This window comes from Leucopleurus acutus, assembly GCF_964270905.1.
Source record: "Leucopleurus acutus genome assembly, chromosome: 2".
In the NCBI taxonomy this organism is placed as follows: domain Eukaryota; kingdom Metazoa; phylum Chordata; class Mammalia; order Artiodactyla; family Delphinidae; genus Leucopleurus; species Leucopleurus acutus.
The window spans coordinates 64,186,378-64,203,296 of record NC_139143.1 but is presented as its reverse complement, the minus strand read 5'-3'; the positions used below and the strand labels follow the sequence as shown (position 1 = coordinate 64,203,296).

General features: G+C 40.1%; 1 protein-coding gene across 1 annotated transcript in view; it reads right to left on the bottom strand.

Moving 5' to 3' along the window:
• Nucleotides 1-16,711, bottom strand: part of TNFSF4 (TNF superfamily member 4) — a gene marked incomplete at its 3' end in the record, with an annotated part of 18,677 nt that extends 1,966 nt beyond the window's left edge. The window contains exon 1 of the mRNA XM_082865745.1: nt 16,420-16,711. Within this exon, the coding sequence (XP_082721871.1) occupies nt 16,420-16,615 (196 nt within the window). The 5' untranslated portion in view covers nt 16,616-16,711. The remainder of the gene's footprint in view (nt 1-16,419) is intronic.
• Between the last annotated feature and the right edge of the window lie 208 nt (nt 16,712-16,919).

Genomic DNA, 16,919 nt, shown 5'->3' with positions numbered 1-16,919 from the left:
ATATATTTTAAGAAAAAAAATGAACAAATGGAATTCATATCCTGTGAAGCAGAAATGCAGTAGCCTGTAAAGGAATGACTTGATAAGAGATTTGTTTTTTCTATGTAGATTAGACCCAGCCTTCCTGCCTGCCCCCCTTGCCTTTCTATAACATCTCTTAAGGTAAGTTAGGAGTCTTCTTCTCTTTCGTGCAAGCATCTAAGTAGGATCTGTCCTCATTTGCCAAACTCTTCCTTGGTATATTGTTTTCGCTCACTAATCCCCAATTTCCATTCTGGATGACAGAGCACTTAACAGTCATCTTCTTAAGAAACCCATTCAGTCATAGAGATACTTCATGGACAAGGCTGTGACCAATCAATCCTTCATGGCCACAGACTCCCAGAATGCACTGGGAGTGAATTCTGAAAGCTTCCTGACTGACTGCTCGCTTTTTCACTGGAAAACAGGAGTAAGTGTCCTATTTTCAGGGCATACAGGCAATAAAAACTGTTCTAATCCTTCAGAGATGAGTAGATCTGCGTGTAGCATTTTTTAATGTTGGGTCTTTCCCTACTCTTTTACCATGTGAAAAATCTAACCTGAACCAAGTGAGTACTCAAAAGCAAGAAAGAAGTAAAACAATGAAGAAAGGAAAGCTAATAAATAAAACGTCTGTGGAAATTTGGTGGTCAAAAGAACGAAGAAGTTCAATATGGAGCAAACTCCAAAATATTAATATATTAAGTGAAAAAAACAAAAGCAAAGGGCAGAATCATGTATAAAGTACATTACCATTTGTGTCAAAAATAATGATAATGTTTGTGTGGGCACTGAATTTATCTGACAGAATATAATGTTGCCTCTGGGGAAAGGAACTGGAAGCCTGAGGACAGGAGTGGGAGGGACCCTTACTTTCCATGGTTTACTTTTTTATATTTTATAAATTTTGTATTACCTACTAAAAAAGGAAATAGAATACAACAACAACAACAAAAACCCACCACCTACTGCACCTGCCAAGGACAAGAGCTCCTCCCACCAGGCTATTTTTGGCAAGATGTCCTGATCAAAGGTGTGGGGAGGAATTTGTTTTCATACTCTGGGGTGCAGAATCCCTGCTTCCCTGGAATCCCTGCTTCCCACTTTCCTGGCACACTCATAGCAGCAGTCAAACAGATTCCACTGGGGCCTGCCCATGCAGAGGAAGAATCCCCTACTTCCCTTGTACATAAAATCAAAAGCCTCACCAAGCTTAAACCAACAGGCAGTGTAGGAAGAAGGAGAGCCCTTCTGAGCCCTGCCAGTGCCTGGGCCCCTGGAGCGATATTAGTCAGCAGTGAGCAGGTGGAGAGGTGTTGACCTGGGAAGACTTGACAGTCCTCAGCTCTCTCCCCTCTGCGGACTGTTTGTGAGGCTGGATTGGTATCCTTCATGCTTAAAGCAATGTTCTGGAAGAAGGCCTCTCAAAAGGCATATTACCCAATCACGATCACCATAATCCCCTGGGTAAATGAATACCTCCACTGCTCTCTGGGCAGGTTGGTCCCAGCCTGAATGGCCACCTTGTTAAAGTCAGAAGCAGCCTGCGCAGTTGCACAAAGAGCCCAGGGCTCAGCATGCAGCAACCTGGTCCTAACGCCAGCCAGGCAAGTATGGTGTCATCTTAGGAAAGTTTTATAATTTCTCTAGACATCAGTTTTCTCATCTTTAAAAATTCCTCCAAGATCACAGACATCCCTTTCAGCACTAACTGTTCATGATTTAAATTTTAAAAGTTGCAACTCTAAGTCAATTTTAATAAAAGAGAAAAATAGGAAGCTTCCTCACCCCAAATTTGCATAAAGCTCTCTGACTTAAAAGTTCTCGTGGTTTGATTATTTGACTGACTTTGCAAAATCTCCAAAAGGTTCCTGCAAATAAAAGAAATTTCCTAGTGTTCTAAAATACTGTGATGACTAAGTAGGGGCAGTAATGACCAAGAGGACATTCTGAGACCAAGATGCTGAGAGGCAGCAAGGAAAGCACACGTGACTTCCTCCTTCAGGTAGATGCAAATGCAACTCCAGATTCGGGCTTCCTTTCCTTCTCCTGAAGGTCACCCAGTATTAGAAATTTGTATATTCTCACAAGTTTCTTCCTAGCATCAACACCACCAAGCCTAGGCAATGTTGTGAAATAAGACAGTGTTTCCTCTTGCTCCATGCCCTTCTACGACTTTTCCCTTCATCCTCCATACCTGATCGCCTCATTCTGACTACCCCACTGCCCAGAAATACCCTCACAGTGCCCAATTCAAGGCCTTCCATCACCTGGCACCAACCTCCTTGTCAAGCATCACTGCTACACATATCCTTTCTGTGTCTTATGCTGGAGCCAACCATTTCCTCTAAGCTCTTTGCCCTTGAATAGAGCCTGGTAGGACAAAACAGAGGGCATAGGCTTGGGAGTCAGATTCACTTCAAATTGTGACTTCTCTAGTTTTGTGAATTTGGAAATGTTGTATACCATTGCTGAGCTTTAGCTTTCCTGTCTGTGAAAATAAGGCATAATATTATTATTGGAATGTTCCAGGAGATGACTGTAAAGCTTAAATAAGTTAACATATGTGAAAGTACCGAGGAGTTTGCCTGGCACATGGTAAGCATTTGAAAAATACTTGCTTCCTTTTTTCTCTCCACCAAGAATGGCCCTCCATCTATGTTGACCCATCAAAACATCACCACCGGGCTTCCCTGGTGGCGCAGTGGTTGAGAGTCCGCCTGCCGATGCAGGGGACACGGGTTCGTGCCCCGGTCTGGGAAGATCCCACATGCTGCGGAGCGGCTGGGCCCATGAGCCATGGCCGCTGAGCCTGCGCTTCTGGAGCCTGTGCTCTGCAATGGGAGAGACCACAACAGTGAGAGGCCCGCGTACCGCAAAAAAAAACAAAAAAACAAAAAAACATCACCACCTTCAAAGCCTAAATCAAATCCCTGATTTTTGGTCTCCCATAGCGAGTACTTAAAAACCACTCTATTCACATGGATGTTTATAATAGCTTTGTTTATTATTGCTAAAACTTGCCAAGCAAAAGCAATCAAGATATCCTTCAGTAGGCTGAATGGATAAATAAACTGTGATACATCCAGACAATGGAATATTGTTCAGTGCTAAAAGGAAATGAGCTTTTCAAGCCATGGAAAGATATGGTGGCATCTTAAATGCATATTACCAAATGAAAGAAGACAATCTGAAAACACTATATACTGTATGATTCCAATTATGTGACATTCTGAAAAAGGCAAACTATAGACACAGTTAAAGATCAGCAATTGCCAGGGGTGAGGGAGGAGGGAGAGATGAATAGGTGAAGTGCAGAAGGTTTTGAGTACTGACACTATTCTGCATGATACTCTAATGGTGGGTACATGTTATTGTTCATTTGTTAAAAATCCATAAAATGTACAATACCAAGAGTGAACCCTGATGTAAAAAATTTTTTTAAATCACTCTATTGATTTTCATTCTACCACCATTGGATACATGTCTCATCTCCTCTACAAGACTACTTAGCTGTGTGCTCTTGGGAAATGGCATTACCTTGCTGATTTTTAGTTTCTTCATCTGTAAAATGGAAATAGTAAAATCTATATCCCAGAATGCCATTGTGAAGATTGAATGAGATAATGTATCTAAATTTTCAGTACCTGACCCGGAACATTGTGAGGAGTTGATAAATGTCAGCTATTATTCTTGGATGCCTATGAAAGATAAGATCCATGTCATGTTCTTAATTTAGTCTATATAACACTATTTTAGCTTTATATATGACTACAGAATGAAGGAATTAATAAAATGAAAAACGAAGTCCAACGAAATTCCTAAAATAACCCTCTGGCTCTCTGTAGCCCAGAGAAACAATACAAAAGAATCCTGGCTTCATAAGAAAGGTTACCAGAAAACAATCAGAAAATATTAATTTTACCCACATGCACAAACATGGTCTTTTTCATATCAAGAAAATCAAAATCCTCATACCTTCTCCAGATACTAAAAGAAAATATCAAAGGTCCCAGAGGGCTTTCATGTAAGGACAAGCTATACAATAAGGCTTCTTCAATATGCAAAGTCTGAAGAGCCAGTACCATCCTCAAAGGGGAACGGAAACTCCTATAAGTCTACACACCAGAATCAAAGCACAGTCCTGAAGTTTGAATGAGATGGTTTCAGAAGCATGAGTATAAAAGAAGTCATCTTCTAACTGAACATTGTACTTTACAGATGAAGAAACTGAGGCCTACAGAAGTAAAGGGATTCAACTCCTGTCCTCCAATGAAAGTACAACTTTCATTATACCAAAACACAGTTTTCTTTCTCCCCATGCAAATTTAAAGTGTGGAGAAATTTCTTTGAAGACTTTATTAATATTCCATTCCTTGTGTCCACTTCGGTGCCAAGGTGGAGGAAAGAAGAAGTTGCCACACACAGCAGATTGGCAGGGTGGTGGTCTCACGATGACCTCATCATGAAAGTGCATAGGGAGAGCCAAAAGTTCAGGCTTCCCTCCTGGGTTTGAGGGCTGTCATAAGCAGAGCCAAGAAAACAGAGTACTCAGTAGGCAGCTGATATATGGGCTATTTGACCAATTGACTGAATAATGCACATGTCCTGTCTAGGAGCAGCTGATGATATGAAAAAAGGTCAGCTGTCCCACTGTTCTCAAACTCTAATGTACATTTGATTCACCTGGAAAATTTGTAAAAATGTGTAGATGGCCAGTCTATTCATAAAGATTCTGATTCAAAAGGTGTAGGTGGACTCAGTAATCTGCATTTTTACAAGCACCCAAGGTTCAGGATTTGAGAATTACCACACTCAACTGTGAACTCCTGAAGGCCCAAATCCAGAAAATGTATTTTCGACCATGCCCTTGGCAAAAAGCATGCCTGTCCCAAAGCTGGTGCTCAAAGGATGTTTGCTCTACTGTAAGCACTATTCAATAGTTGATTGAATAGTTATATGATTGCCATGTTATTGCTGATTTGAAACAGCATCAACAATTATTGAGTATCGGTTATATGGCAGGCATTACATTCAACTCTAAGAACACAAAGGGAAAGAAGACACAATCCTTATTTTTGACAAACTTGTATGTCAACTGGGGAAACAGCTCCTCTACAAGAAAACCTTTGGTAAGCATCAACAGGCAATGTATGCCACAAGGTTCCAGAGAACAGAAAAATCATTGCAGGCTTTGGCCACTCAAGAAGGAAAGACATGGTCTTAGGCCTTGAAAGCAAAAGATGACCTAGATAATCCAAAGGCATTATATGGAAGAAAGGTCTAGCAATGAGACCATTCTTGGTATAGTCAAGAAAAACAATAAAAACTTATTGAGAACTTATAACATGCCATGCACTGCATTACTCTTTCTCAATTTCATTACCTTTTTTGCTATCCAAAATAACACTGTTAAGTAGAAATAGTAATTACCCATGTTTTACAGATAGAAAAATGAGAATCAGTGCTGTTAAGAACTTGCTCAGGAAGAAACAGGTATTAACTTGAGTTTGATTGAACCCCAAGTTCATGGTAACATCCTTTCTCTTTATCCTACTCTATTTTAGGGTAAAAAACCCCTAAGAAAGCATTTGAGGGTTCAAAATTAATTTGAATTATTTTAATTGTCAATACAGAATAAGATTAAAACATTAGGTTTTAGATAGTTGTCAAAATATTCAGATATATCTCAAAATATCTAGACATTCTCCAGGAAAGAGCTCCTCAGTCAATCCTACAAGGTTGTGTAGTATAGGTTGGCAAAGCCATTAGCTGGGCTCTGATTAGATGCAATTGTCCTGATAAGGGGCAGCAGGACAAGTACAAAGTAGGCAGCAAGCAGGCGATGCAAAGAAGAGTCAGAATTATGTCCTTTCCTGGCCTCTCTCAGCACCTGGAGCACTGAACTGTCTGAGAACACAGATGGAAAATGTCTGATATCTAGCATTTACCCAGCAGCCTGCACCATGTTCCCAAAAAGGTGATGCTTGCTTTATGGGCTCATCTTTGGAATGTGTGAGTTTCTAATTCTGACTCACTGGGATGTGGCATGAGGCTGCCAACCTTATACTCATGTGGCATTTGTCCTGGAGGGGCATGTATCTGTGGCAGGAGGGAATGATACTCATCAAATATGAAACCAGGAAGTGGGCTCTGCATTCACTATGTGGGCCTTGCCCTTCCTCACTTGATATCAGTCAAGATCCTAGGTGGGAGTGGGATGGGATGTGAATCAGTGGAGGATGGCGGGGAAACAGATCTGTGATGGGAACTCTGTGGTTCACCCTGCAACCTCCACTGGGATGTGAATGTCTCCTCCCCCAACACTGGGCTTCATGTCAATCAGAGGAGACCTGAGAGATCATGAAAGCACAGCCTCACAAGCTCTCAGGGTGTGTCTCAACGAGCCTCTGAAGAGGAAGATGGAATTTTCTATATTTACCCATTACAGTGGGCTGGGAAGGTAGACTCTCACCCTGGTGGACTTAGTGTGTACTCAGCGGAAACTCCCTTACAAAGGCAAGGGCCCACACTTCGGATCAGCGAAGTTCAGAACCCCACTCAGAGAAAGGAATAGGAAGAATGGGCAAAAACTGATTCTTTGGCCAAAGAGTCTTCCATAATCAGAAAACTTTATCCCCAAAGTTACATTTCTTAAGAGATGAAGATGTGTGACTTTGAAAATCTTGCTGAATAAAGAGTCTACTGAGATTTAATGAATACAAAGAAAAGCCATTTTAACTGTCATTCAAGACTCTCTCTTTCTCTATCCCCACTCTTCACCATGGCTGCCAGCACCTTTTTGCTGTAATCTCTCTCTTAACTTTTACTCTCCTCGCTACTACACAGGCCCTGTGATATCCTAATATAGCCTCCTTTCTCTAACCACTTCCACTTTTCTTGTCAGATTTACTTAGTAATGGCAAGTCTCTACTAACTGACCCTCTCCCCTCTATCTCAGAGAACAGGAACTGTGGTTTCACTGTCTCAAATGCTTAGCAAATTAGCAGATTCCTAACAGGAATGATCAGGTATTCAGATAAACAACCAAATGAACCAAAAGCATCCATGTGGCATGAACATACCTTCAAAATTTTGTGATTTGCAAAATTTTGCAACCAATTCTTTATATCCTCAGGGGGAAGATTTTCTTATATCTGGGTTTCCCTTTCCACATTTACTGGGGAAATCCTTAAAGTACACTGACAAAGGGGTCTGCCAAAACATTTCTAAGAATTCCTTTCCTGTCAGACAGAGAAAGACAAATACTGTATGATATCAGTTATATGTGGAATCTAAAAAATACAACAAACTAGTGACTATGACAAAAAAGAAACAGACTCACAGATTCAGAGAACAATCTACTGGTTACCAGTGGGGGAGAGGGAAGGGGGGTTTGAAAGGTACAAACTACTATGTATAAAATAAGGATATATTGTACAATACAGGGAATATAGCCAACATTATATAACTATAAATGGAATATAATCTTTAAAAATTGTGAATCACTATGTTGTACACCTGAAACTTATATAATCTTGTACATTATATTACTTGTATAATCTTGTAATAAATTAAAAAAAAATAAATTGAAAAAAGAAATAACTCCTTTCCCCACCTTGGTGATCTCCAGCAAAACACCCTAGTCTCTAAGCAAATGGAAGGGTTGGTTTACAAGGTACCCACTGCATTATCATAAATCTTACAATGCCTTAAAAATAATGGCATTTATAAATAAACCTTTGCTGAGCTAAGGTGGAACTTAGCCCTTTAGACTATGCCCTGACCTTGGCTAGTGGCTGCATAATCACATAATATCTGACACTGGCTTGAGCCAACAACATATGTGATTGCTCAAGGTTTTATACATTGCCCCATTCATCCTTAAGTACAAAGCGGGTAGCAGAATTATTACAATCAATATCTTTCTACTTGAAGTCACTCATTCCCCATCTCATTTGCTATATAAAAAAGGAGGCACTATTGCCTTGGAAAGGCAACCTAGTAGAATGGACAAGGCATTGGACTGGGAAAAGGAACACTGAGGTATGGTCTTAGGCCAGAACAAGTCCTTTCACTTTCTCAGTTTCTAATATCCTTATTTTTATGTCCATCCTCAGTTAAGATGGTGGAATAAGCACTGTGGAATGAGGACTGTCCAAGGACTTTTCTATACCAGAGATTAGGCAAATCACAACATTCAAAAGAGAAATCCCAAATTATTGGTAGATAAGAAGACCTTTTGAATAGAAGACCTTTTCAACACAATAAACCCCTCAGCTGTAACAAAAGCAAGTTTTTTTCCCCCATGTGGCTCCCTGTGACGGTTAATGAACAATCAAGACTATCTTTTGTGTTGTCTATGCAGTGAAGCTCTTAGCCTCATTTGCATGAGGCTAAATAATCCTCAACCTATATTCTGGTGTGAACTAAGATTGGTGACTGGTAAAAATCATAACCGGGGCTTCCCTGCTGGCGCAGTGGTTGAGAGTCCGTCCGCCTGCCGATGCAGGGGACACGGGTTCGTGCCCTGGTCCGGGAAGATCCCACATGCCACAGAGCGGCTGGGCCTGTGAGCCATGGCCATTGAGACTGTGCGTCCGGAGCCTGTGCTCTGCAATGGGAGAGGCCACAACAGTGAGAGGCCCGTGTATCACAAAAAAAAAAAAAAAAAAAAAACCATAACCGAACAGCAGTGGGATGATGATGGTGGTGGTAACGATAATGACAATGACATTTTAAACTAAAGCCTTCCTGTTAAATAATGGAAGAGAAACGAAGCACCTAATGCAAAAATAAAGTATGCTCACTTTATAATCCCAATTGAGTAACTAGATATTGAAGCTAGGTAGATAGCCCTCTGTGAAACTTCTTACTGAAGAGCTGTACCCTACTTGGTTATCCAGTGCTTATCACGCACTACGTTATTGCTTGACCATCTTCTTTCTCCACTAGATTGCAAACTCTGAGAGGGCAAGGAAGACCAAGTCTTGCTTACCATTGCTTCCTCAATGTCTGACAGGTAACTTATTTTCCACAGATAAGTAAATAAATAAGTAAATTAATAAATGGTTGGTAGTGAGTTGAATAGTATCCCTCCAAATTTATGTCCACCTAGAATCTCAGTATGTGACTTGATTAGGAAATAGGGTCTTTGCAGATGTAATTAGTTAACATGAGGTTAACTAGATTAGGATGGGTCCTAAGTCTAATATGTGTGTCCTTAAAAGAAGAGGAGAGGACACACAGATTCGCACAGAGAAGATGGTCATGTGAACTTGGAGGCAGAGCTTGGGGTGATGCAACTACAAGCCAAGGAACACTAAGGATTGCTGGGAGTCACCAGAAGCTAGAAAGAGGCAAAGAAGGATCCTGAAGGATCCTTCCCTACAGCCTTCAGAGGGAGCATGGCCCTGCTGACACTTTGATTTTGAACATCTATCCTCCAAAACTGTGAAAGATTAAATTTCTTTTAAGGTACCCAATTTGTGGTACCTTAAAAGGCAGCCCTAGGAAACTAATACATGGTTGAAAAGATATTTGCATATAGTGTGAAATCACACTTACAACATTAAAATAATTCTTTGAATCAGTCTGATAGAACTAGAAAGGCCCAGGGAGATTATATTGTCTAATCTCCTTATTGTTTTTTTTTAAAAAAAGTACAGCTCGGAGTGAATAAATGACTGAGCTAGTGCCCAAATCCAAGTTCCCTTGCTCTTCTATGAATATATCACACATGGCAATGATTTGCTTCATCAAAATAACCTATGCTGTATTATGCGCTTGTTAAAGCTTCATTTGTTGTGTTATCTCTATTTGTGGAAGTAGATTTAGATCCCTATTTTAAAAGAATCTTGCTTCCCTTTATGCCAGGTTATAAATCTTTCCCCCAATTTTTCTTCAAAAGCAATTAATGTCAGAAAAGGAAACAAATTTTAAAACAGCCAGCCAAAATTCTTACAGCTTAGAGCCATGGCGTCTTGGCCAAGTGTAACGGAAAGAAACAGGACTAGAATTTAAACCTGGTCCTAATTTATAACCAGACCTTCCTATATTGACCTAGACAAGTCCCTATGCCTCAAACTTCCTCACTGTAAAAGTGCACACAAATGTCTATCTTCCTCCGAGGTCATAGTGAAGAAGTGAGGACAAAAGTAGGGAAAAGATCACAAAACCAGAGATGGTTATTGCAAGTAGCACCAGGAGTGATGCCCCTCAACCTCCTGCAAAAAGAGCTTTGAGTTCCCAGTCTTCATCAAACCGCATACAGGGCCAGATTAAGATCTTTATGGGCCTTGGAAGTTAAAAATGTTAAGCACCCAACACACAGGTAACTCAAAATATATTTTACATTACTGAGCAGTAAAACGTGTTTTACAACTTCTTTTATAACCCAGCAAAGTTTTTATAATTTCCCTTGATGACTATTTTGATGCTTGTTTATAATTTTTTGTAATGTTAATTGTCATTTTCATCCTGATCTTTGCTTGACAGTTTCACTGGTTCTCTAGGGTTGTGCTGTGGTGACCTACAGGGCAGCCCAGCCTGAGGGTACATTTACACTCACTGGACACCCCCACAGCTCCCCACCTATATAACATTTTGGGAGTGTCGCTTTCTATCCATAAGCCCTTCTTCAATTAGTATTGGAAGAATTAAAGTTTGGGTCTATTTGCCCATCTTTCTGTCCAAGTATGTTCTTAAATAGCATTTTCAATGTTATCAAAGCTAGACAAATTTATACAAATTAATAACACATCAAACTTGCATTTCAGAATGAAAGGTTTGCTGGAAAGAAAGTAATGCATAATTATGCCCATCTTAGCTCCAACGTTTCTAATATTTTGAACCAGACCACTCTTCTAAATATAATTTTCTGCCCTATTTGGCAACCAAGTCATTGGAGAATTGGATGAACTACATCAACGTAAAGGGAGATGGAATCAGCCTGGGCCATGTATTCTAAGTGTGCCATTTTAGATCTCTGAACCACTTTCAGACACTAACTTGGTAACATTTTATACCCTCATAAATTCTCCCCTTCATTTTTCCTTTGTTCACTAATACAGCCATGAGGTCTTAATTAGACATCTATATTCAAAACTGCTAGAATTATACCAAGAGGGTTTTTTTTAGCCTTAAAAATTACAGTAGGAAAGTCAAAGTCCATGAAGTTAAGGTTAACTTTACCTATAATATGCTTTCTGAGATTTGAGTTATGGAGGGTTCATGTGTGTGTGTGTGTGTGTGTGTGTGTGTGTGCACGCATGTGCGTGCTATAAGGCAAACACTTTAGTGGTGGTATGCTTATGGAAGCATGTTCATGAATAATAATAATAATCTCAACATTTACAAAGCTCTGTAACACATTTGTTCCTCACAATAACCAAATTCCAATTTTTGAAAATGATTAAATTGACACTCGGGATTTGGGGGACTTTACCCAGAGTCACAAAGCTAAAAGACTGACTGAACCAGAATATTCTAGTTCCTAATCCAGTGTTCTCTCTCCTACACCTCAATGACTCCCCTAAAATCTTGAGAAGATATGTTGTATTTTTGTATGAGGAAGTGTTTTAATGCCTTCATTTGGCTACAAACAAAATGCACAAGCCATAGGATGCTGGGGAATCCAATTTCATCCTAATACTACCACATATGCCATATATTTCATCTGTGACTGTGAGAAATAACCCTTCTACTTTGTTATTCAGTTGTATCTTTTCACTCCCTAAATAGGAATAACAACATTGTACATGGCTCCTCCAACCTAAGTGATTCCAGAAGATTAATGTTCATGAGCCATGAATGGAGAATCCCTGAAGTGGGTGGGAAGCTGTGGGTTCTCTGAAAGTGAAGGGCACAGAAGTAATTTCCATTAAAAGAAACAGAATTGGAAGGGCAGGGTGGTCAGCCCCTAGGCAAGGCTAGGTCTACTCAGGGCTAGTAGCTAGGAGTTGAGGTCAGAGAAAAGGAATAGGGCCGATTATACTCCAAGGTCTATACCAAGAGCCCTTCTGCTTGCTTCCCATCTCTCCTCTGAGTGTGTATATTTGTTTCTATTCATGTGTACATATGTGACATTTTCCAGCATGCTTCCTGTCCAAGCTATTCTGTCCTATTTTGAGTACTTGGGTCAGAACCCATATCTAAATTTTTCTTGTAGAAAATATCATCACTGTGTAAATAGTGAACAATATTAGGCCCTCTTGATATTGTTCATCCTCTTACACATGGATGAGCGCTTGGCTTCCTGAGAAAAGTGTTCTTAACTCCTCAGGAAATAAGAGTGGGTTCTCTTTAAAAGATATCCAAGAACTGTTAGTTTTACTGTGGTGCCCCCTAGTGCTATGTGAGATTAGACTCACTTTCTGTATTTGTCAATATGTAGACCACATAAGAGAAGCGAAATTTGGAGAAGTGACAAATTGGGTAATTTTTCCTGTAATTTATTTTGCATAGAATGGAATGAAGTGTGTTCCCTTAGCATGAGTCACAAGACCCTTTGTGTCCTGCCCTCACCTAGATTTTCAGCTTCCTCTTCCTCCACTTTCCCCAATGAACTCTCAACTCCAACCATTCTGAACAACTTGCTCTTTTACCTAGAAAGCCTTCTGCCCCTACTCACCCACCATCATCCCTCTTATCTATTTAAAGAATTTCCACCTTTCTTCTAGTATCAGTGAAGCATTACCTCCTCCTCCGGCTTTTACCCTCCCTGAGTTTCTGTTTTCCTGTCCATAAGTGGACTATGTCTAATGTCTGCTCAAAAATCCAACAATTCTATACATTTTCAGTACCTCCTTTAAGAGCCTCAAAATACTTAGTGACAAATCAGTTCAATACTTCAGATGTTTCTTTTTAGCTCCCATAGAATTTCTTATAAAATGCAAACTCAATTACATTGAAAATTATTTCCATGTCTATCATAAAAAATTTCTTTAAAAACTTGTTAATTACATGGGGACACATTTAATTTGAGCTAATGAGACAAGATTTTTTAATCAAAAATGCCTCTTTTTCTTCCTAAAGGATACAAAGTTCAAGTTATAGTCCGAAACTCCATCAAGAAACTGAATTCTAATTCTGGCCATCACTGATACAGAATTGGTCAGCTCACTTTCCAAATGCCTTCACTTCTGTCTTTCTCAGGAGTAAAAGTGATAAGAATGTAAACCTTTAACTGTGGGTGGGATGTGCTGAAGAATTATCACTAAAAGCACATCTTTAAAGTACTCTGATAAAGATCATACAAATCTTGGAAGAGCCCAGCTTCAATAGCTCTGAGACACATGGGTATAACTTGCAAAAGCTTCTCACCTTATAGATCAGCTTTTTTCTGCCACTGTTCCCAGGTGAAGTTATGGGGAAGCCTGGAAGCCTGATACTTTAAATGGCAGTCCCAATAAACATCCAAACAACATGTATTGATTTTTGTGACTCAATTTTATAACTTGTATCATGGATATTCTTCTACAGCATTCACTTCTTTCCCTTTTCTAAATAAGGTATTTTGCTAATCTAGAATAAGTTACTTAGACAGGTACATGGTATATAAATAAATACAGATTACAAATATATATGCAAATTTGATTTCCCTCAGTCCCTTCTTAAGAACCAGGGTATCCAGAAGCTTAGACACAAAAATCTGTTTACTTAAATTGGTATTTCTCAGATCCTCATACCCATTTTATGACTATATATATATAAACTACATACCCACAGGATATTGACCTGGAAGAGATATTTCTTGATCATTTGATCCAACTGCCTCATGTTTCAGATGAGAAAATCGGGACCCAAAGAGGGATGTGTATTATATAAGGAGTGGGTAAGGTCCATCTTTTTTTCTGACATTCAAAAACAAAAACTTCTGCTTTTCACATAATAAAACTTAACCAAGTGGTGAGAAAACAAAGGTTACTAAATAAACTTGATTGAAGGGAAGGTTGACTGCCAAATGGAGTTTAACAGTTTCATATGTATTTTTTTTACAGAGTCATCCATATAGGAAAATTTTTTATGAAGTTTAAAATTAAATCTAAGAAATAAGAAAAAAAAGTCATGATTATTCTCCAAATATCTTTCTCCTACAATGAAAGAGATCCAATTTAACTGGGCAAATGATGAGCATTTCAGCTTTATTTCACCCCCTATACATATCACTCTAATATTATGTCTTATAAAAGTAGAGATTTGATTGGTATCACCACCTACCCCATCCTTCAACCAAAATTCCCAACAATCTTATCTATGAATTTAGAAAAGCTATCAGTCTATGTCCCTTCTTCAGCAGTTACTTTACACCCTTCTCTCTCAATCAATCTCTCTCTCTCTCTCTCTCTCTCTCTCTCTCTCTCTCTCTCTCTCACACACACACACACACACACACACACACACACACACACACACTGCTGCCACCATGACTGATCAAGTTCTGGGGAGAACACACACGACTGTCCTTCCCCTTAACAAAGCTTATGAGATTAAATTTAAGGACACAACATGCTGCCCTGGGTCTTATTAACAGTATAAGAAATTATGTTAGCTAAAACAGTCTAGCTAGAAGTAAGAAAAAAAAAGTTAATGTCAAGTTAAGCATTTCAAATATCTGTGCCCCCAAAAGTTCTGTATCCAGAGTATACAAGAACACGTTTGTTGAGCAAACAGCTCTAATATACCTCCTCTATCTTTGCTTCCATTTCTGGGCCAGGACCAGAGAAAGCTAATTCTCTCACAAAGATCAGCTCCATGAATTCTAGTATCCTGGAAGCCAGCACTCAGCTTGCCTTCCAGGCTCTAGCACAGAACTGCTGGGCGACTTGCTAGAAAGGACCCCTCTCCTCTGCATCCCTTGGGTACTGACAGTTTGGGGCGGCCCCCGCCACCAGCTGGCTACACATCTGTATCTGTTTCACCTTTTGCTCTCTCCTGCTCAGAGCCCTAGTGCAATTAATTGCTGAGCCTTGACTGGGGCCATATGTTCTGTCTTTTTATCATCCCACAGTGTAAGGAAATATGTAACACTGTGGTTGTTTGAAAAAGCACTCTCAGGGCTCCCAGACCTGGTGAATAAACTCAGCTGTTCTATTTTGGGTTACTCTTTGTTTTCTTCTCGGAAGGGCCTAATTCCGGTCTCTGTCTTGGGCATCCTGCCATGGACACTTTGCTCCTCCCCCCACACCCTCTCCCCAGATCGTCTACTCTAATTTCACCCAAAGGCTTCTGTGACGAGAAGGAAACGTCTGGCATGATGAGGACAGGATGGGTGTGCTGTGGTGCTCACTGGTCTGCAGGCTTGAGTGTGACATCAGCTACACTTCGGGAATTTGGGGACACGAGCACTCTATAGTACAGTGATCACATCTACCCTGTAGGCACTGAAAACCCCTATTTCCTGTAGGCGAAGACAAGCCCAGGCATCGTCTAGGACTCTACTCATCTTATCCTGATCTAATTTGAGGTACCCAGTCTCTGACCTGGCCATCAGAAATAAAAGTTCCTATTGTCTGACCTTTACCAGGGAGAGACTTTTCTAACACAGAGCATCCACCAGGGAAACAAGAACTCTCAGACTAGCCCCAACAAGGGAACATGGGGACACTATTCATTTCTTTTCTTTTCAGTGGAATCTCCTGCAGTCAAGAACATCCTTAAAGAGCTAATAGTGTTTGTAGATATGAATAAGTAAATAAGAAAAAATAATGTAAAAGGGACCATAATAAGGAGAAGGAAAAATGGAAAGAATATCTTCATTAAGTGGGGGAAATACTAAAATGATGATCTTCCACTACATAATGTATTGGACAAAGTGCTGTCTATAAGTTGTGATTGGTAGAGAAAGGCTGTGAGAAACAATATCTGATCAAGTTACTGGGGTAAACGTTTGGCCATGCATACATACAGGCGTGAACACATACATCTCTGCCCTTAAAATACATAGGCTAGCTATTTAAAAGAACTTAATACTGATACATTTAGCATTCTTCAAAAAGCATATTTCCTTGAGAGTCTATGAGGCTTATGAATACGATAGGAAAGTATAATAATGTAAAGAGATTTTCTTATAACCCTTTTACATTAATTCCCTGATCAGATGCTTACTAGCAGAACAGGTAAACCAAGTAGGTATATCAGTGACTCAAAGCTTCTAAGTGACAGCTCATAAAGGAATACCAGGATTCTTGCATTGCAAAGAAAAAGAATAATCCAGAAGCAGTGCCCCTGCCCTATCTCCACTGTGCCCCACCACTGCCACTGCTGAAAAAAAGGAAGGAAAACAGAGACAAAAGGGTGTTTGACCACACTTTTACGATCGCTGAGCAGAAAAGGGAAAAAAAAAAAATTTTGGTGTCAGATTATTTCCAAGTGACCATTTGCAGCTGTTGGAGCTGCCATCAGCCTGAGCTGGAGGAAAGGACATGCCAGTGGTGCATCTTACCTGAGCAGAGAAGTGCAGACAGATGTAGGTGAGACACAGGAGCAGCCCCAGCCCCTGAATTACGGAGGACACCAGCAATAGCTTGTTCCTCAAGAATCTCCGTCCTGGTGCGTTTCCAACATGCTCATCCAGGGGTTGGACCCCTTCCATCTTCACAATCTGGATGCAGGGAAGATGAAAACTGTGACAGAAGGGAACCTGAGGGAGGACTGACCTCTTCCCCGCAAAGAAGGAGATGAAGCCAAAACAAGGTGTATCAATCAGAAAACACACAAAGGTCCCAGGACCAGAGACAAGAGGCGATTGAAAGAGCAGAGCGGACTCTCAGTTTTAATGCTGCAGCTTTTGCAGGCAGGCGGGGGAACTTCTTTGTGACTAATCTGAATTTCCCCTTTACTTTCTTTCTTTTTTTTTTCTCTGGGCTAACAGGGAGTTGTTTTTGTGGCATTCCAGT